The 21,302-nt window shown below is 39.1% G+C and overlaps 1 protein-coding gene across 1 annotated transcript; it reads right to left on the reverse strand.

The window, feature by feature from the left end:
* Window positions 1-680: 680 nt before the first annotated feature.
* LOC144371282 (uncharacterized) lies at window positions 681-20,217 on the reverse strand. The gene is given in 8 exon segments (XM_078033684.1): window positions 681-3,438; window positions 3,440-3,513; window positions 3,681-4,028; window positions 4,113-5,488; window positions 6,065-6,125; window positions 16,821-16,885; window positions 16,995-17,174; window positions 20,084-20,217. Coding segments are annotated over 8 exon segments (3,294 nt in total). The 3' UTR covers window positions 681-2,382.
* Between the last annotated feature and the right edge of the window lie 1,085 nt (window positions 20,218-21,302).

Consider the following 21,302-nt stretch of genomic DNA (forward strand, 5'->3'; position numbering starts at 1 on the left):
TTTTATGTATTGGTATACATAAAGGTTTTTTTTTGTTGTTGTTGTTTTGATTAGTTCACAGAAAGTGCTTTGTGTACCACTTGTAAGATTAGTCAGAGGTCTTCCAAGCTTTGCCACAAAAGCAGAAGTCTGTGTTATAACCCACATTGAGATCTTTGCAAAATCATTTTCTGACATTCTGTTGAAAGAAAATTATGGTGAAGGTCTCCTAAGAAGCTTATTTAAGATTATTTGGTGGAGAAGGGAGAGCCGCTATATTAGGACACCAGAATGGGATGCTCCTTACCAAGCCTTTGGTCATGTAGTGTGTGTTAAGAAAACCATCACACAATTTTTTTCCAGGGCTACTGAGGTACTCTAAAACACAGAGAAAAATCAAGCCTGGGTTTTCTGGCATATTCCACCTAAGTATTATTCATGGGGAGAAAACCTAAATTGGATGTAGTTTTTTAAAAAAAATTCACTGGCATAAAAGACCTTTAAAAAGGAAGAGATCAGCGCAATTGTGGAAGAAACACCTGCAGAGCTACATCTGCTGATGTGGTTATTCGTGGGGTCCACACTCACAGCTGCAGCAAATTCACCACCTGAGCTACAAAGCGTTCAGTCCAAAATGCCTGACTAGCATGCACAAGGCAGGATTTGGTCCCCAGGACTGGGAAAAGAAAAGAGAAAGCAACTCAAGTATAGGGCAAAATATATTTTGAGAAAGCGCCTCTCTAAACAATATACACAAATGACATTGTTTTATAATTCTCTTTAATGTGCCTACATACAGCACAATACATGAGCCTTATAACAAGCACAAGTGACAAGAGTGATGGTCCCAGAGTCATCAATAGATCAATAAGCAATCAAGCAAAAGGAAGATGCCAGCTGCAGGGTACACAGACACATCCCTATGGTCCCAGCTGCCACCCTCACCCCATCTCAAAAAATAACAATTAAAAGGACTGTGGAGAAACTCAGTGCTAGAGCACTCCTGGGTGAAATCTGAACTAAGAAAGAGAGGAAAGAAGTTCAGAAGAGCCATTTCACCAATCTGTACCAAAGGCTGGAGTAGAGAGGCCTAAACTAACATATACAATATGTAATGAAACATTAGACACAAAAGACTTAAAATACGGAAAAATGGAATCTAACAATAAGAGAGATTTAACCCAGAGAAACATGTTGCTTTCAAATCTTCATGCTGATGCAATACTCCCCTCCAACCCAGGGTACTGGGTTGGAGGGGAGTATTTTAAAGTACTCTCTGAGTACTTTAAAAAAAAAAAGAAAGAAAAAAAGAAATGAAGGCACACACCATTGTCACACAGCTACAGTGGTTATCTCAAAATAAATAAATAAAATGAAATAAAATAAAATTTTCCTCATGTCTGAAAAAATTCAAATAGATCTGAAACAAGCAAAGTTCTCACCACATTTCTACATAAAGGGCTTTTTCCCAGTGTGATTTCTTAAATGCTGTTCAAAGGGACCTGGACAGTTGAAAGTGTTACTGCAATTTTTAAAGATAGAAAGGGGATTTTAACATGTGAATTCTTTTGTGCCTTTGGAGAAAACTCTCAAAGCTGAATACATCCCCATATGGCTTATCCTCAGCATTTTCTACACTATGAGTCTTTTCATACAACTGAAAAAAACTAGAACAGCTGAACCCTTTATATTTCTTACTTGCATAGGATTTATTCTTTTTATTCCAAAAAAATATTCCCAGTCCTTAGGAAAAAAATGAGAAAACTAGAAGATTTCCTACATTTCTCACATTCACAGGGCTTCTCTGCATGAATGTTTTCATATATAAGAAAGGAAATGAAGCTGACAGAATGTAGCAAATCCCCCAAATTCAGAGGGATTTTTTTTTCAATGTGAGTGAAATGGCTTTGAAGGCAACAGGGACAATGGAAAGATTTGTGATATTTTTCACATTTAAAGAGTTATTCAGTTGGAAGTTTGGTGTATGCCTTTAATTCCTCAGACTCGAGAGGCTGATTCTGAAGAATCAATGTTGGAGGCTAGCCTCAGCTTCTTAGGAAGACCCTAAGAAACTCAGCAACTCCCTGTCTCAAAATAAAAAGTAAAAAGGAACTGGAATGTAGCTCAGTGGTAGAGCACCACCAGGCTAAATCCCCAGTGGATCGATTGATCCTTTGCTCTCTCTCTCTCTCACACACACACACACACACACACATTTACACACACACACAAACACACACACACACACACAAACACACACACACACATACATTTTCAGCTGTGTGAGTCTCTCTTGTCTTTGAGGATGATATGAAATGTGATTTACCATATTTCACATTCAAAGGATTTTTCTCCAGTAAACTTCCTACATGTATATGAGTGAAACAGTAATAACAGAAGAGTTTACCAATTGTTTTCATGCATATGACTTCTATGAAGTATATGTTCTTTCACATGTGTGAAGCAGACAAGATGTGGCAAAGGCTTCTCCACATTGTTGACATTCATTGGGCTTTTCTCCATTATACATTTTTCCGTGTCTGTGAAAGTCACTGGATCTAGCAAAGGCTTTGTCACACTGCTTACATTATTAGGGCTTCTCTCCAGTATGAGTTTGTTGATGTGAGTGAAGGTAAGAGGACTGAGTGAAGGCTTTGCCAGACTGCTTACATTCATAGGGCTTCTCTCCAGTATGAGTGTGTTTATGCATCTGAAGGTAAGAGGCAGTAGTGTAGGCTTTTCCACATTCTTTACATTCAGAGGGCTTCCCTCCAGTGTGTGTTCTTTCATGGCTCTTAAGCTTATAGAATGTAGCAAAGGCTTTCCACATTGTTTGCATTCATAGGGCTTCTCTTCAGTATGTGTTTTTCCATGTTTATGAAGCTGACAGGATGTAGTAAAGGCTTTGCCACACTGCTTACATACATAGGAATTCTCTCCACTATGAATTATTTTATGTATGTGAAGGTCACCAGATCTAGAAAAGGCTTTGCCACACTGCTTACATTCATAGGGCTTCTCTCCAGTATGCACTCTTCCATGTATTTTAAGTTCACTGGATCTAGCAAAGGCTTTGCCATACTGCTTACATTCATAGGGCTTCTCTCCAGTATGAATTTGTTCATGTGAGTGAAGGTGAGAGGACTCAGTGAAGGCTTTCCCACACTGCTTACATTCATAGAGCTTCTCTCCAGTATGAGTTCGTTCATGTATCTGAAGGTAAGAGGCAGCAGTAAAAGCTTTTCCACATTGTATACATTCATAGGACTTTTCTCCGGTATGCATTATTCCATGTATGCGAAAATGACGGGATGAAGCAAATGTTTTTCCACATTGTTGACATGCAAAGGGTTTCTTTCTAGTATGTGTTCTTTCATGAATCTGAAGACAACTAGATGTAGCAAATGCTTTTCCACACTGCTTACATTCATAGGGCTTCTCTCCATTGTGTGTTTTTTCCATGAATTTGAAGGTGACTAGATCTAGAAAAGGCTTTTCCACACTGTTTACATTCATAGGGCTTCTCTCCAGTGTGTGTTCTTCCATGAATCTGAAAACGACTAGATCTAGCAAAGGCTTTCAACACTGCTTACATACATAAGGCTTCTCTCTAGTATGTGTTCTTCCATGTTCATGAACTTGACAGGATGTAGCAAAGGCTTTGCCACACTCCTTACATACATAGGGCTTCTCTCCAGTATGAGTTCTTTCATGTTTGTGAAGGTCACCAGATGTAGCAAAGGCTTTGCCACACTGCTTACATTCATAGGGCTTCTCTCCAGTATGCACTATTCCATGTATTTGAAGTTTACTAGATGTAGCAAAGGCTTTGCCACACTGCTTACAATCATAGGGCTTCTCTCCAGTATGAGTTTGTTCATGTGAGTGAAGGTGAGAGGACCGAGTGAAGGCTTTCCCACACCACTTACATTCATAGAGCCTCTCTCCAGTATGAGTTTGTTTATGTATCTGAAGGTAATAGGCAGCAGTTAAGGCTTTTCCACATTTTTCACATTCATAGGGCTTTTCTCCGGTATGCATTCTTCCATGTCTGCGAAGATGACGGGATGAAGCAAATGTTTTTCCAGATTGTTGACATCCAAAGGGTTTCTTTCTAGTATGTGTTCTTCCATGATTCTGAAGGTAACTAGATCTAGTAAAGGCTTTTCCACACTCCTTACATTTATAGGGCTTCTCTCCAGTGTGTGTTTTTCCATGTCTGTTAAGGTGATAGGACATAGCAAATGCTCTTCCACATTGATTGCATTCATAAGTCTTCTCTCCAGTATGTGTTCTTCCATGTGCACGAAGCTTAGAGGATGTAGCAAAGGCTTTTCCACATTGTTTGCATTCATAAGGCTTCTCTCCAGTATGTGTCCTTCTATGTGCATGAAGCTGATGGAATGTAGGAAAGGCTTTTCCACACTGCTTACATACATAGGGCTTTTCTCCTGTATGAGTTCTTCCATGTCTGTGAAGGTCACCAGATCTAGCAAAGGCTTTGCCACATTGTTGACATTCATAGGGCTTCTCTCCAGTGTGTATTCTTTCATGGCTCTTAAGTTTATAGGATATAGCAAAGGCTTTTCCACATTGTTTACATTCATAGGGCTTATCTCCAGTATGTGTTCTTCCATGTATATGAAGCTGACGGGATGTAGCAAAGGCTTTGCCACACTGCTTACATTCATAGGGCTTCTCTCCAGTGTGAGTTCTTTCATGTATGTGAAGGTCACCAGATCTAGCAAAGGCTTTGCCACACTGCTTACATTCATAGGGCTTCTCTCCAGTATGAGTTTGTTCATGTGAGTGAAGGTGAGAGGACTGAGTGAAGGCTTTCCCACACTGCTTACATTCATAGGGCTTCTCTCCACTATGAGTTCTTTCATGTATGTGAAGGTCACCAGATCTAGCAAAGGCTTTGCCACACTGCTTACATTCATAAGGCTTCTCTCCAGTATGTGTTTTCTGATGTATTCTAAGTAATCTGGGATAAGCAAAGTCTTTCCCACATACCTTACATTTAAAATGTGCATTCCCTCTGTGTGTGACATTGTGCTTTTGAAGACTTATCTGTGAAATAAAGATTCGACCATCTTGTTTACTTTCATAAAATTTCTCTCCAGAATCAGTTCTTTCATATCTTCTAAATAAAGAGGAGAAATGAAAGCCTTTCCCACATACCTCACATTGAAAAGGTTTATCTCCACTGTGTATTATCATGTGTCTTTGAACACCTGGGAGAGAAGAAGAGGCTTCACCACATTGTTGACATTCATAGGGTTGCCCCCCAGTATGAGTTTCTTCATGTCTTTGAATGTCATTGGAACAACTGATGACTTTTCCACATACTGTACTTTCATATGGTCTATATTCAGTTTGTAACAACATTTGTGTGTCAACACTTTTGAGAGAAACCAGAGATTTCCTATATTGTTTAAATTCACATGGCTTCTCTTCATATTCTTCACGCTTATAGTATTTGTGTCCAGAGTGAGATGTGATGTGCCTATGAAGGAAAGAAGGACATATGAAATCATTTGCACACAAAATGAAGTCACATGGATTTAATCTATTAAAATTTGTCTTTGTTTGGTTAAAAATTGGAATCGATTTGAAGGTTTCCCCACACTATTCTGTAGGGAAAGTTTGAAGTTTACCATAGGACTTCTTTGAAGAAGAAGTGACCAGCACATAATTGATACCTAACTCATTCACAGTTTTCTATTTTTTATAGGTCTTTAAATTTCTACCAACATCACATAAAGGCTAGATTTTCTGACTTGTTAAAGTTGCCTGAAAATAAAAAGATTAAAAGGAAACAATCCTTTCCAACACAGCTTCTCTATGGCTATTATTCACATAGTCATATTCACATATGCAATTTCATAGTCCTTTTTGCATGTCAAATACTTTGAAAAGACTGAATACCTGTTACAGATAAGTATGTATTTCTGATAAAAAATATTATAAGAATAAATACATTTCAAATTATGCATACTTCTTCGGTTGGTTTGCTTTAAAAATTATATGACAGTTCTCAGATTCCCTCACGAATTCCTCTTGTGAGTAAACCTACAGTTACCTTAGGTTTCTTCCACAGTTTTCAATCTGATCTTCAGTGGTCTTGTCTTCCCACTTGTTTCCTAAAATGAGACAACATAATAATCATTATGAATATTTAGGACCTAGAAATGCTTGGCCAAATTGTAGGTGCCATTTATGCTTCAATAATTCATCAACTGATTTCCTTTTCACCTTCTACATAAATGAGCAAAATAAACATGAGTTCTCGATTTGATTAATTTTAAAACCATCATTATTACCTATAAAAGCCAGGTTTCTGAGGACTTCCAGCATCACATCTCTGTAAAGGATCTTCTGGGAAGCATCCAGAAAAGCCCACTCCTCCTTGGTGATGTTCACAGCCACATCCTCAAAGGTCACTGAGATCTGAAATATCCCACAAATGTATAGACAACTCCAAGACACATAATTATGAAGATATCCAACACAGAGAACAAGGAGAGAATATTAAAAACTATGAGAGAAAGAAGGCAGATTACATTCAGGGGTAAACCAATTAGGTTAATGGCTTATTTTTTATCACAGACGTTGAAAGCAACAGGATCCTGAAACAACGTATTTCAAACGCTGAAAAATAATGGATTCCAACTAAAAATACTGTATCCAGCAAAATTAAGCTTCAGATTTTACAATGAAATTAACATATTCCATGATAAACAAAAGATAAAAGAATTTGCAGCCAGAAAACCAGCACTGCAAGGCATTCTGAGCAAAACACTACAAGAAGAGGAATTGAAAAACAGCACCCAAAACTAACATTGGGAGGTAACCCAGTATAAAAAAGAACAAAAAATATAACCAAAAAGGAATAACGAGCCATATTAAAATAAATACATAAATAAGCATGTCTGGAAGAACAAACAATAGATCAATAGTAACCTTAAACATTAATGGCTTAAATTCACCAATAAAGAGACAAAGGCTAGTAACCTTGAATAAAAAAACGAATCCAACAATATGCTGCCTTTAGGAGACTCATATGACAGGAAAAGACATACACAGGTTGAAAGTGAAAGGCTGGGAAAAATCATACAACTCACATGGTCCTCTGAAGCAAGCAGGAGTTGCCATACTCATATCGAATAAAATCAACTTCAAACCTAATTTAATCAAAAGGGATAAAGAAGGCCACTATATACTGTTAAAAGGAACCATCCACCAACAAGACATAAAAATTATCAATATGTATGCACCAAACAATGGTCCAGCAGCGTTCTTAAAACAAACTCTCCTCAAGTTCAAGAGTCAAATGGACCACAACACAATAATTACCAGTGACTTCAACACACCGCTCTCTCCTATGGACAGATCCACAAGACAAAAGCTGAATAAAGAAACTGTAGAACTCAATAACACAATTAATAACTTAGGCATAACCAAAATATATAAAATATATCAACCATCATCAAGTGGATACACATTCTTCTCAGCTCATGTGGATACACATGGATCCTTCTCAAAGATAGACCATATATTATGCCATAGGGCAACTCTTAGTAAATATAAATGGGTGGAGATAATATAATGGACCTTATCTGATCATTTAGAATGAAACTGGAAATCAATGATAAAAGAAGGAAGGAAAAATCCTGCATCTCCTGGAAAATGAACAATATGTTACTGAATGATCAATGGGTTACAGAAGACATAAAGGAAGAAATCAAAAAATTCTTACAAATAAATGAAAATACAGACACAAAATATCGGAATCTATGGGACACAATGAAAGCAGTTTTAAAAGGGAAATTCATTGCCTGGAGTTCATTCCTCAAAAAAAGAAAAAAACCAACAAATAAATGAACTCACATTTCATCTCAAAACCCTAGAAAAAGAACAGCAAAACAACAGCAAATGTAGCAGAAGGCAAGAAATAATTAAAATCAGAATGGAAATCAATGAAATTGAAACATAAAAAAACATTGAAAAATTGATAAAACTAAAAGTTGGTTCTTTGAAAAAATTAATAAGATAGACAGACCGTTAGCCATGCTAACGAAGAGAAGAGAGAGAACTCAAAATCCCAACATATGGAATGAAAAGGGCAATATCACAACAGATACTTCAGAAATACAGAAGATAATTAGTAATTATTTTGAAACCCTATATTCCAATAAAATAGAAGATAGTGAAGATATCGATAAATTTCTTAAGTCATATGACTTGCCCAGATGGAGTCAGGAAGATACACACAATTTAAACAGACCAATGACAAAGGAGAAAATAGAAGCCATTAAAAGACTACCAACCAAGAAAAGCCCTGGAACAGATGGATATACAGCGGAGTTTTACAAAACCTTCAAAAAAGAATTAATACCAATACTTTTCAAGTTATTTCAAGTAACAGAAAAAGAAGGAGATCTTCCAAATTCATTGTATGAGACCAACATCACCCTGATACTGAAACCAGACAAAGATACTTCAAAGAAATAAAACTACAGACCAATATCTCTAATGAACATAGATGCAAAAATCCTCAATAAAATCCTGGTGAATCGACTACAAAAGCATATCAAAAAAATTGTGCACCATGATCAAGTAGGATTCATCCCTGGGATGCAAGGCTGGGTAAATATACAGAAATCAATAAATGTTATTCACCACATCAATAGACTTAAAAAACCACATGATCATCTCGATAGATGCAGAAAAAGCATTCGATAAAGTACAACATCCCCTTATGTTCAAAATACTAGAAAAACAAGGGATAACAGAATCTTACCTCAACATCGTAAAAGGTATATATGCAAAACCTCAGGCTAGCACTATTCTGAATGGAGGAAAAACTGAAGGCATTCCCTCTAAAATCTAGAACAAGACAGGGATGCTCTCTATCACCACTTCTATTCAATATAGTTCTCAAAACACTGGCCAGAGCAATTAGACAGACGAAAGAAATTAAAGACATAAAAATAGGAAAAGAGGAACTTAAATTATCACTATTTGTGGATGATATGATAATATATCTAACAGACCCAACAGGGTCTACAAAGAAACTACTAGAGTTAATAAATGAATTCAGCAAATATAAAATCAACTCGCATAAATCAAAGGCATTCCTGTATATCAGCACCAAATCTTATGAAATAGAAATGAGGACAACCACCCCATTCACAATATCCTCAAAAAAAATAAAATACTTGGGAATCAACCTAACAAAAGCGGTGAAAGATTTATACAATAAAAACTACAGAACCCTAAAGAGAGAAATAGAAGACCTTAGAAGATGAAAAAATATACCCTGTTCATGGATATGAAGAACTAACATCATCAAAATGGAAATATTACTCAAAGTTCTCTATAGTTTCAATACAATGCCAATCAAAATCCCAAGGGCATTTCTTGTAGAAAGAGACAAAGCAATTATGAAATTCATATGGAAAAACAAAAGACCCAGAATAGCAAAAGCAATACTAAGCAGGAAGTGTGAGTCAGGCGGTATAGTGATACCAGAGTTCAAACTATACTACAGAGCAATAGTCACAACAACAGCATGGTACTGGTACCAAAACAGGCGGGTGGATGAATGGTACAGAATAGAGGACACAGAGACCAATCCACAAAATTACAACTATCCTATATTTGATAAAGGGGCTAAAAGCATGCAATGGAGGAAGGATAGCATACTCAACAAATGGTGCTGGGAAACTCAAAAAAATTAACAATAAGAAAACAAATAAGGGCTGGGGATGTGGCTCAAGTTGTAGCGCACTCGCCTGGCGTGCATGCGGTCCAGGTTCGATCCATCACCTACAAAACAAAAATGTTGTGTCCGCCAAGAACTAAAATAAATAAATGTTAAAACTCTTTTCTCTTGGGCTGGGGATTGGCTCAAGCGGTAGCGCGCTCGCCTGGCATGCGTGCGGCCCGGGTTCGATCCTCAGCACCACATACAAACAAAGATGTTGTGTCCCCCAAAAACTAAAAAAATAAAATATTTAAAAAATCTCTCTCTCACTCTCTCTTTCTCTCTCTCTAAAAACTCTTCTCTCTCTCTCTCTCTCTCTCTCTCTCTCTCTCTCTCTCTCTCTCCCTATCTCTCTCTCTCTTAAAACAAACAAACAAACAAACAAAAAAAAACCAATAACCCAATGAACAAATGGGCCAAAGACTTGAACAGACACTTCTCAGAGGAGGACATACAATCAATCAACAAGTACATGAAAAAATGCTCACCATCTCTAGCAGTCAGAGAAATGCAAATCAAAACCACCCTAAGATACCATCTCACTCCAGTAAGATTGGCAGCTATTATGAAGTCAAATAACAACAAGTGCTGGCGAGGATGTGGGGAAAGGGGTACTCTTATACATTGCTGGTGGGACTGCAAATTGGTGCGGCCAATTTGGAAAGCTGTATGGAGATTCCTGGGAAAGCTGGAAATGGAACCACCATTTGACCTAGCTATTGCCCTTCTCGGACTATTCCCTGAAGACCTTAAAAGTGCATACTACAGGGATACTGCCACATCAATGTTCATAGCAGCACAATTCACAATATCTAGACTTTGGAACCAACCCAGATGCCCTTCAATAGATGAATGGATAAAAAAAAAATGTGGCATTTATACACAATGGAGTATTACGCAGAACTAAAAAATGACAAAATCATGGAATTTGCAGGGAAATGGATGGCATTTGAGCAGATTATGCTAAGTGAAGCTACCCAATCCCTAAAAAACAAATGCCAAATGTCTTCTTTGATATAAAGAGATATAAAGAGAGCAACTAAGAACAGAGCAGGGAGGAAGAGCAGGAGAAAAAGACTAACATTAAACAGAAAAATGAGGTGGGAAGAAAATGGAAAGAAAAGGGAAATTGCATGGAAATGGAAGGAGACCCTCATTGTTATACAAAATTACATATAAGAGGTTGTGAGGGGAATGGGAAAAAAAAAACAAGGAGAGAAATGAATTGTAGTAGTTGAGGTAGAGAGAGAAGACGGGAGGGGATGAAAGGGGGGATAGTAGAGGATAGGAAAGGTAGCAGAATACAGCAGTCACTAATATGGCATCATGTAAAAACGTGGATATGTAACCGATGTGATTCTGCAATCTGTAATTGGGATAAAAATGGGAGTGCATAACCCACTTGAATCTAATGTATAAAATACGATATGTCAAGAGCTTTGTAATGTTTTACACAACTAATAAAAAAATTAGAAAAAAAAAGAAAGAAAGAACTCAATTATCTAAAAATGTCACCATGGGCTGGAGATGTGGCTCAAGTGGTAGCGCGCTCGCCTGGCATGCATGCGACCCGGGTTCGATCCTCAGCACCACGTACAAACAAAGATATTTTGTCCGCCAAAAAACTAAATAAAATATTTTAAAAAATTCTCTTCTCTCTCTTTAAAAAAAAAATTGTCACCTTGTCCAAAAAGCAGCCTTACAAAGTTTTATAACTCTCAAAACAATCTTCTTAATAAACAGCAGGGGCTACTTTTCTAAGTCTCACAGCAAAATGAATATCCAATGATTGTCAAACTCTTCTTAACAGCAGCCGGTTCACTACCATAATATACAGTCATGAGACACATACCAATGTTCTGCTCAAGGACATTTTGATCAAGGGTGGGCCACATTTGCAATGATTGTCTGTTGTGAAAGAGATTCATTGTGCCTGTAGCAATGGTGGTGCAAACAAACCTAAGGCAGAAGCTCTTCCACAGTGTGGTAAAGCAACAAGTTTGTAGCCCAGAATTCTGAACTATCCCACACAGTCTGTGTGTGAAAGAGGCCACCACTTACATCTGTAAGCATGCTATGATGTCTGCACAGTGATGGAACAGACAAAGAAAATGTTCCTGCCACTTACACAGAAGCATACTCAAGGACTGAAACCATACAGAACCACCCCAAACAATGAAGAACCAACAATTACCCTCAGAGACATCAGCCCAACTCTGTCAGGACAATGATGCAGACAGGAGGGCTTCATGGACCTTCAACCAAACGGGAAGCACACTGAGGTTTCAGGGTCACAGCAACACTCCACAGGACATAAACCACACCCCTAAAAGTGGACCACCAGTGAAATCCCATGTATGCTCAAAGAATATGAGAGCTAAAGCAGAAATCAGATCACAAGAAGCTGAAAAGCCTCCAGGGAAAAAGACATTAAACACAGGGCTCTGAACAGACACAGGACAAAGAGGTGACTCAAGAAAAAAGGTGACCATTTTGAAAGAAAAAAATGTAAAAGTCCATCATAGGAATTTCATAGAGGACACCAGAGGTGGTGTTGTATTTGTATCTAAGTCATCCAACCCACATTTCAGAAAACAAGAGCTAAAAGCAACCAATGAAACTGCCACTTCAGAAAACCAGAGAAAGAAGAGCATGGTAAACCTAAATTGACCACAGGTAGGTAACAGAGAAGGTGTTGGTGAAACCACAATCAGGAAATCCGCAGTCTGCAAATAAAGTTCTTCATGAACATCTGCATCACTGATTAACCAACAAAAGGCTAAGAATACAGAGGACAGGGACTGGGGTTTTGGCTCAGTGGAAGACTGCTTTCCTAGTGCTTGGAAGAAACTGGGTTCAATCCTCACTGCCACATAAAAAGAAAAAAATAAAAAGTGTAAAATATACAATAATATTAAAGAAAAAAGCATCGAGGACTGAAAACCTACTAACAGATTTAAAAGTGTCATCGTCAACAGTGCATTGGGACTACAAGATTATCATAAATGTGCTTGACACAAATTAGACAACTGCAGAAACTGGACCACTTCTTTGAGAGATACAATCTCCTACAACTCACACAAAAGGGGAAATACACAAAATAGATGCATCCATGGCTGCTGAGAAAACCAGACTCAGAAACTAATTACTTCCTAAAAAGGAAAGGCAGGGCTCTGACATCTCAAACAGGCTTCCATGAGACACATAAGAACTGCCACCAGTTTTCTACTTTGTTTCCAGAACATAACAGCTGAGTTAACACCTCCTAAGTCTCCCTGAGGCATAAGTTACCATATTATCCAAATTAAATAGATGAAGAAAAGTATGAAACAGAAGACTATGAATGATGCTCATAAACATAAATGCAAATTTTAATCATAAATGCAAAAAACTGTACAATTAAGTCATCACACTCCAGGTGTCTATGCAAATGATGTGAAAATTATGGGCACAGGAACTCTCACTGCAGTGACTACAGCAGCCATATCCACAACGGCCCAAAGCTAGATGCAAGGAAGACGCACCATTCAATACTGAAATGAAAAGCTGAAGTTTAACCACACCAAAGAGCATCACCCAGAAAATGAGCTCTGCAGCCTGGAAAGATACAGCACCCTTAAAGGCAGACTGGAAAGTGAGAGAAGCCAGTTTGAAATGGCCAAGTGCAGTAAGATTCCAAGTCAAGAACATTCTGGAAAAGACAACATTATAGATGCACTAGCAAAACTGATGGGTGCCAGAGATATAGGAAGCAGAGAGGGAGGAAGAAATGAGGAGGAGTGATGAACAAGTGGAACACAGGATTCCCAGAGAAGAAGATTCTCTTCTGTATGACATTATCTTGTATACGACGTGACACACACAATCACATCACAAGGAAGAGGAACCCTAAAGTAAAGGATGAACTTTGGCTTATCCAAAATGTTGCTTCATCCATTCTCTTTATCCAATGTTCAACACCCTACACCAATTCAATATTTTGAAAACAGTGGAGACTATCAGCTGGAGAGAAGGGGTATTTGATATTATATGTAATGGCACATTTAAATGTCACCTTGATTGGATTAAAGGATGCTGATGATTAATGAGCTTCTGGGTGTGTCTATGAGGGTATGTCTACAAATGACTGGCATAAGGGATAGTGAGCCAAACTGGAGAACCTCCTTAAGCTAGGCAGCACCATCGAATAAGATGGTGTCTTGGGTGGAACAAAATTCTTCACTCTCCCAAAGTGGACTCTGTCAGTGATTCTCTAGTGAGTTTCTAGAATCTTTGCTCTGGACTAAGGCAGCACCATTGATCCCTATTGTTCTGTGGCTTCAGCCTCTGGGACTCTGCAGCTACTACTTCTCAAGCTCTCCAGCCTGCCGATGGCCACTGTGGACATCCACCTTCAGGTCAAGTACGCCAATCTAATGACTCCCCTTTGATAATCATACTTCCTCTTGATACTGTTCCTCTAGAGAACACTGACTAATAAACTATGTAAGCCTAAAATTGCTCATAAAAACAAAGTTTATCTAATAAAGAAGTAAATAAACTATCAAGCCATGAAGTTTTAAAAATGTATACATAAGAAACAATATTAATATGCTAAATACATTTTTTATAATAATGCAAAAATAAAGCAAAGAGGAAGAGTCATAGCTACAAATTTCAAAAGTATGAACAAAAGCAAGAAAACTGATTTTCAATACTATTTCATCTGGAAAGAAATTGGATGATAACTCTTCAAAACTCACTCTAACTGCTGGTGTAGTGGTGTGCACCTGTAATTTCAGCCACTAGGGAGGTCAAGGCAGGGAAATGGCAAAAGTTTGAGGCCCGTCTCAGCAACAGAGCAAGACACTCAGGAATTTAGTGAGACTGGTCTTCATCAAAAATAAAAAGGGGGTCTGGGACTGTAGCTGATGTGGCAGACCACTTGCTAACATGTGTGAGGCACTGGGTATGATCCTCAGCACCACAGAAAAATAAATAAAATAAAGGTATTCTATCCATCTACAACTATACAATATTTTAAAAAAGGAAAAAGAAAAAATAAATAAAGGGCTGAGGATGTGCTCAGTGGTCAAGTGCCTGTAGGTTTATTCCCCAGTAAAACGCCTGCACAACTCCAGAACATTCCTCACAAATTGAAATTTATTTCTGGAAGATAACTAAGCATGAGCAAGTCCATGGCATCAATTCCCAGCACTCAATAAGGAAGCAAATAAATAAACAACAGACTACAATACTAATTCTTTTGGGCTGGAGAGTAGCTTGAAAAAATACATGTAATTAGATAAACATGATTATGATACAAATGGTACACAATTAGAGGCATAAAAACAAAAAAATCAGTAGAAAGACACCACACTTTCTCACAAAGATTGAATGTTCCCATGTTCTAAACTCTCTAAAAAACACTGAGCTTCCAACCAACTTCTGTGAAATTTAGGGCATGGTTTACTGTATTTTGGAGGTAAACTTAAGAAAAAGTATATCTAAAAATGGAAATAGGAGGGTTGGGATTCTGACTCAGAAGTAGAGTGTTTCCCTAGCACATGAGACACCCTAGTTTTGATCCTCAGCTCCACATAAAAATAAATAAATAGCTATTGTGTCCAACTACAGCAACAACAAAAAATACTCTTCAAAAAAATTGAAAACAGTAAACTGTATCTAAGACCAAGCAACAGGACAGAGAGAATAGAAAGAGCATTTATGTTGTACAGGACAGAGAGAATAGAAAGAGCATTTATGTTACTCCCAAGTTTCATAAGCTAAAAGGCTAGCTCCCAAAAGTTTGGCCCCACGAGGAAGCAGTTGGGAGGGAACAGGAATTAGGTGACATGGTGAGGGGATCAGCACCATTATTTAAACACATGGATCTCTTCTTTGCAGAAAACAGGTGTCATTTACTCTTTCACTGATATTCAGTGATAAAATGATTACAGTTAGGTATTCAAGGCATTGCCAAAGTTGTCCTTAAAAATTACAATGAAGACGGATGTGCTGGTGCAAACCTGTAACCCCAGCAGCCCTAAATGATGTAGCAAGACTCTGTCTCAAAACAAAGAATCTAAAAGAGGCTGATGGTTAAGCATCTCTGGGTACCATTCCTGATACCAAAAAACCACACAGTTCACTTGAACCTGCCAAGTTAGGACAACAACGGTGAAAACTGTCGTCCTTTGTAAAATTCATCACCTTGTGAAGGACAGATACTAGTTTTCATGAAATCACATTCATAAATTAGTAGAATTGGACTCAAATTCTGCAGCAATAATGCAAGACAGAGTTTCTCTGTATCTTACGTGGTATTTTGGAATCTAGGGTTGGATTTCAATTTGAAACCACTGAAAAGACAAATCTGAATCTTACCAACTTTCTACACATATTCAGGGGTAGCAAAAGGTAAAATAGGTAATTAGATGTTTTTTTTTTCTTTTTTTCTTTTTTCTTTTTTGTTTGATGCCCTCGAGATTAAACCCAGAGATATTTTACTACTGAGCCACATCCCCAGTCATTTTTACATTTTATTTTGAGACGCAGTCTCACAGGTTGCATAAGGCCTTGCTAAGTTGCTAAGGCTGTCCTCAAATTTGCAACACTCCTGTCTTAGCCTCTGGAGCAGGAAGGATCACAGGTGTGCACCACTGTACCTGGCTGTAAGCTGGGATTTTTAACAACAACAAACAAAAAAAAAGGTGGATTTTAATCCACCTCTCTCTTGCCTCTTTAATAATAGTCCATCCCATTTGACTCTGAATAAATAAACCTGGGCCTCACATAAGTGAGCAAATCATTTCAAAGTGATACACAAAAAGCTTTGGTGCTGAGGGAGCACAGATGTGTCAGGCTCAAGGGGCAGGGAAGGTCCCTGACAGCTGGGACATGCTTTCTCCTGGTCTTGCTCATTGAAAGCATCCAGTATCACCCTCCCAGGCACCTGGACCATGACTCCAGTCTATGAGGCTTTACAGGTTTGCACAGCTCTGCACTGGGGTGGGTGGTCCTTATGCTCCAGGAGAGGTTTTGCTCCTTCAAACCATGAGAGACTAAAAGGGTAGGAGTCACTGCTCACCTGGCCCCTCAGCACCAGCATCAACAGGCTGACTGTCCACCTGTCTCCAGGGAATGGTGACAGAGCTTGGGGAAAACAAGGTCTCAAGGAAGTAGCTGTTTAGATGAGGCCTTTTCCAGAAGATTCCTCAGCCCAGGGCCCCCAGCAGCTTCCCTGAGAGGCTGCACCCCACACCTTAGGCTGTCCTCTGGGAGCAGCTGACCCAGAGCCTGAAATTCTGTTAACCTTGCAAGGCACAGGGAAGCTATGGGCACTCTGTGGCAGCTCCAGGAGAGGATAGTGGCTGAGGACATGGGATTCTGGGAGGTGCCCAAAGGGAACCTCTGCCCAAGAAATCTGACATGGTGCCTACACCTAAGGAAGATAAAAGAAAAAGCACAAGATTTTTACAGCTGTGAACTCAAGTTCTCTATACAGTTGCATCTACATCAAAGAACCTTCAGAGTACTTGACTTTGACTAACTAGACCACCATGAGGGTGGAAAAGCAGGGTTCTGTATGGAGAGCAAATATTATCTTGGGCTATTATAAGCCCTTAAATAGCACATCATCTTAATTTCTATATCAGACCACAATCTCAAAACTTCTCAGAATATATCACTGACCTTACAAGACATCTCCAAAATCTACCAAAGCTCAGAATGCAGTAACAGACATACAGAATTTATTTGCTTTGTTTTTTTCTGTACCCCACCAATCTGATGTTCCTACCAATGCAATTGGTTAATGCAGTGATACACAGTTTCTTTTATAAAAGTTCATGGAGGCCAGGCAAAGTGGCACACAACTATAATCCCAACAGCTTGAGAGGCTAAGATAGGAGGATTGCTAAATTCAAAGCCAGACTCAGCAACTTAGTGAGACCATCAGGAACTTAGTGATATTATGTCTGAAAATACAATACAAAAAAAACTTGGAATGTGGCTCAGTGTTTAAGTGCCCCTGGGTTTAATCCCTGGTATATTAAAAAAGGAAAAAGTAGAAGGAAAAAAAATGAAAGAAAGAAAGAAAATAAAGAAGAAAGCAAGAAAAAAAGAAGTGATGTAATCTTTTCCAGGGAGGGTCACACACATTATTCAGGGTAACTTTAATCCATGTTCCTTAGTATGATAATTAATATTTGGGTTAAAATAATGTATTTTCTGTAGCTGGGGTTGTTGATGACTTTAATCCCAACAGATTGGGAAGCTGAGGCAAGAGGATCACAACTTTCAGCCAGAGCTGAGCACCATAGCCACATCCTTTCTGAAAATCATACTGAAAAGAGCTGGGGATAAAGGACAGTAAAGGAATCAGACATTATTGTAGTGGCAACCAATTTTTTCACAAAAAAAAAAAAATTAACTTGGTTTTCCAGAAATCTGCACCATGGCTAATTTTAGGACTATCAATAAAAGAGTATCCACAAAAAAGTTCAGTGTAGATAAACTTCCTATTTTTGTGTTGCCCTACTTTACTGGGCAGCTAGTCTGGAAAAAATCAGCACTCCTGGGCTGGGGATGTGGCTCAAGCGGTAGTGCGCTCGCCTGCAATGCGTGCGGCCCGGGTTCGATCCTCAGCACCACATACAAACAAATATGTTGTGTCTGCCGAGAATCAAAAAATAAATATTAAAAAAAAAATTCTCTCTCTCTCTAAAACAAAAAAAAAAAAAGAAATCAGCACTCCGGGTGTTGGACTCCCCGTTACTAGTTTTTTACACACTTGTATCCAGAATAATAGTTTGTAGTAATGTTCAAACAAGGCCTCTGGCCTCGAGCTGGGCTTCACAAATAAGTCACCAACTGGGCTCCATGGTAACAGCTGGTGGGGGAGGAAATAAAGGGGAGAAGAAGCTCTCCCCTCCTCAGGTGCTGTCCTTGAAGGGTTAACTTGGCCAGAATAGAGAAAGAAAAACCTGCTTTTATGTGTGTGATGTGACAACTTGACTATGGTGACTCCACTTTGTGAACTCAGCCATGACACTCAAAAAGCTCATGACTGGGGCAGTTTGTATTCTTTTGTTCATGAAAATTCCCAAAGAACACAGAATGATCTATGGGGCCTACTGGAGACTAACTGACCACAACTTTCAGGCTTACTTACGTTGACTGAACCCCCAAACTTTACTTTTGTGGTTTCTGTGCTTAAATATGGAGCCAACTGAAGGCAGGGGCACCACACCGACCATCTCATTCTTTCGAGAGTAGAGTGTCTGCAACTGGCCAGCAATAAAGGCTTAACTGGAATAAGACTCTGTGGTCTGAGAGTTATTTGGGGGTCCCTGTATTTCAATGTGAACGTCTGACCCCCTCTCCTTACATACTGGGTATAAAATTTTGAAACCACCTGAACTCAATTTTCAAGGGATGGATGGATAGATTACAGCAAAAGCATTGCCCTCTGAGACTTGCTGCAGCCAGATAAACCTGTTTACAACTATCTTCAGTGCCTTGTCTCCTTTGTCCCTACATCATTATTACCCTGTGTGCTTACCTAACTACAGGACTGGTGTGACTCTACATCATGGACTCTCAGAAAAGGGAGCAGTTATACTGTATTGATGTAGCCCAGAATTCCATATCCCTGGGATCTATAAACAACCCCCTTATTCCCTTTAAAGCAGTTATTTTGACCAAACACGAGGAAGTGTTGAGTGATCATTCTTTCTCCTCAAGGATAATATTCACAAAGAGAAAACAAATGCTTTCAAAAGTGTTCTTCTTGCCAGGGACATTGGCACAAGCCTGTAACCTCAGTTAAGCGGGAGGCTGAAGCAGGAGGATCACAAATTGGAGGCCAGCCCAGATTCCAACACAAAGGGAAGGGAGAAAGAGAGGGGGGAAGGGAGGGGGGAAGGGAGGGGGTAAGGAAGATTGATTCTTTCCACTATTTCACTAAGCGACAATGACAATTAGAGGACGGTGTCTATTTGAAACCAGTGGGAAGAAGGAATGTCTGGCTGAGCTGTGAGGTGGAGAGAAGGTGGCCTTTTAGAGGGCAGGTGGCGCCTGCAATTTGGAGGACGTCCACTAGGTGGAGCTCCACAGAGAGAAGAAAGGTGCATTTTTGGTCCTGCTTCCTACACGTTGGGAAAAGTGAGTGCGGGTCACAGGTAGAGAGCAAAGGGGACACCTGGGACCGGAGCCACCCTTCCAAACCCAGGGAACCAGGGGACAGGACCCAGGGCCACCCGACAGCGGCGACTCAGGGCGCCACTCAGCAGCTTGCCCGCCCGCCGGGCCCCAAGGCAGGTGCTTACTGCCTACATTCAGCGAACTCACCATTTTTGGCTTCTCTGGTGACCTGGCGTCCTCTGGAGGAACCTGCGGGCACCTGAGATCCCCGAGAACACGGCAGCCCAGTCACTGGGGTCCCTGGAGCAGAGAACACGGGGCCTGAAGCAGGAGTAGCCCATTTGGTGAGGAAAAAAAGCCCAGGAGCTTGCGGCAGCCCGCCCTTTCCCTCCCTTTGCGCACTGATTGGACAGTTACACCAAGCGACCCGGATGGATGGCCTCCAGGCCCGCCTCTGGATCGTGACTGACAGCTAACAGCATCCAATCACTGGCTGAAATTGGGTAGAGTGACAGATTCTTGGCCCCAGCCCTTTTCAGGAGGAGCTTCCTGGCTGTGCTGAGAAGGAATCCAGGTGGGAAACCTTGGTTTAGCCTCTGGGACAGAGGTGACACGTGGCGCTGAGCTAGGCTTCAGCCATAGAGTGCTTTCCGAGCGTGGCGAGTCCCTGGGTTTAACCTCAACACAAAAACAAAGCACAGCTTCTCCAGGAGGCTGAGGCTGGAGGAGCCCAAGGTCACGTCTGCATCTGCAAACAGTGAGACCCTGTCTACAAATAAAATGAAAAGGTGGGGATGGAGCTCAGAGGACGGGGTCAAGCCCCACTGGGTTTGTTTCCCAGTACCTTAAAAAGGAAAGAACGATATATTATTTTATATTATATATATAATCTATATTTTATATATTTTTGTATATATAAAATATATATAATATATTTTTTATAAAATATATAGAATATATTATATATTTTTATACATAAAATATGTATTTTATATAATATAGTCTCTATATATTATATGTATTTTATATATAAAATATGTATTTTATATAATATATTCTATATATAGAATGGATATTTTCTATAATATATCTTATATATTATATATATATATATATTTCTCACACTAAGTACATCTAATCAGAATATTTTCTATAATATATATATATTATGAAAAATAATATATATATATATTAATATATATATATATTTTTTTTTCCCCAGCTGATGCGACCTCAAGTGACTTAGAAAGACACTGTCTCCAAATTTTTGAAACACTTTTTAAAGATATCATTTATATGACCCATATATAATATCAAAAAATGAAAACAATTTGAAAACTATTTAGTAATTCTCCTGACCTCCTGCCCTCTGTTGCTTTGAGGAGGCTCCTGATATACAAAAGGAAGCAACTGGGGTTGGCTCTGA

This window comes from Ictidomys tridecemlineatus, chromosome 16 (genome assembly GCF_052094955.1).
Source record: "Ictidomys tridecemlineatus isolate mIctTri1 chromosome 16, mIctTri1.hap1, whole genome shotgun sequence".
Lineage (NCBI taxonomy): Eukaryota > Metazoa > Chordata > Mammalia > Rodentia > Sciuridae > Ictidomys > Ictidomys tridecemlineatus.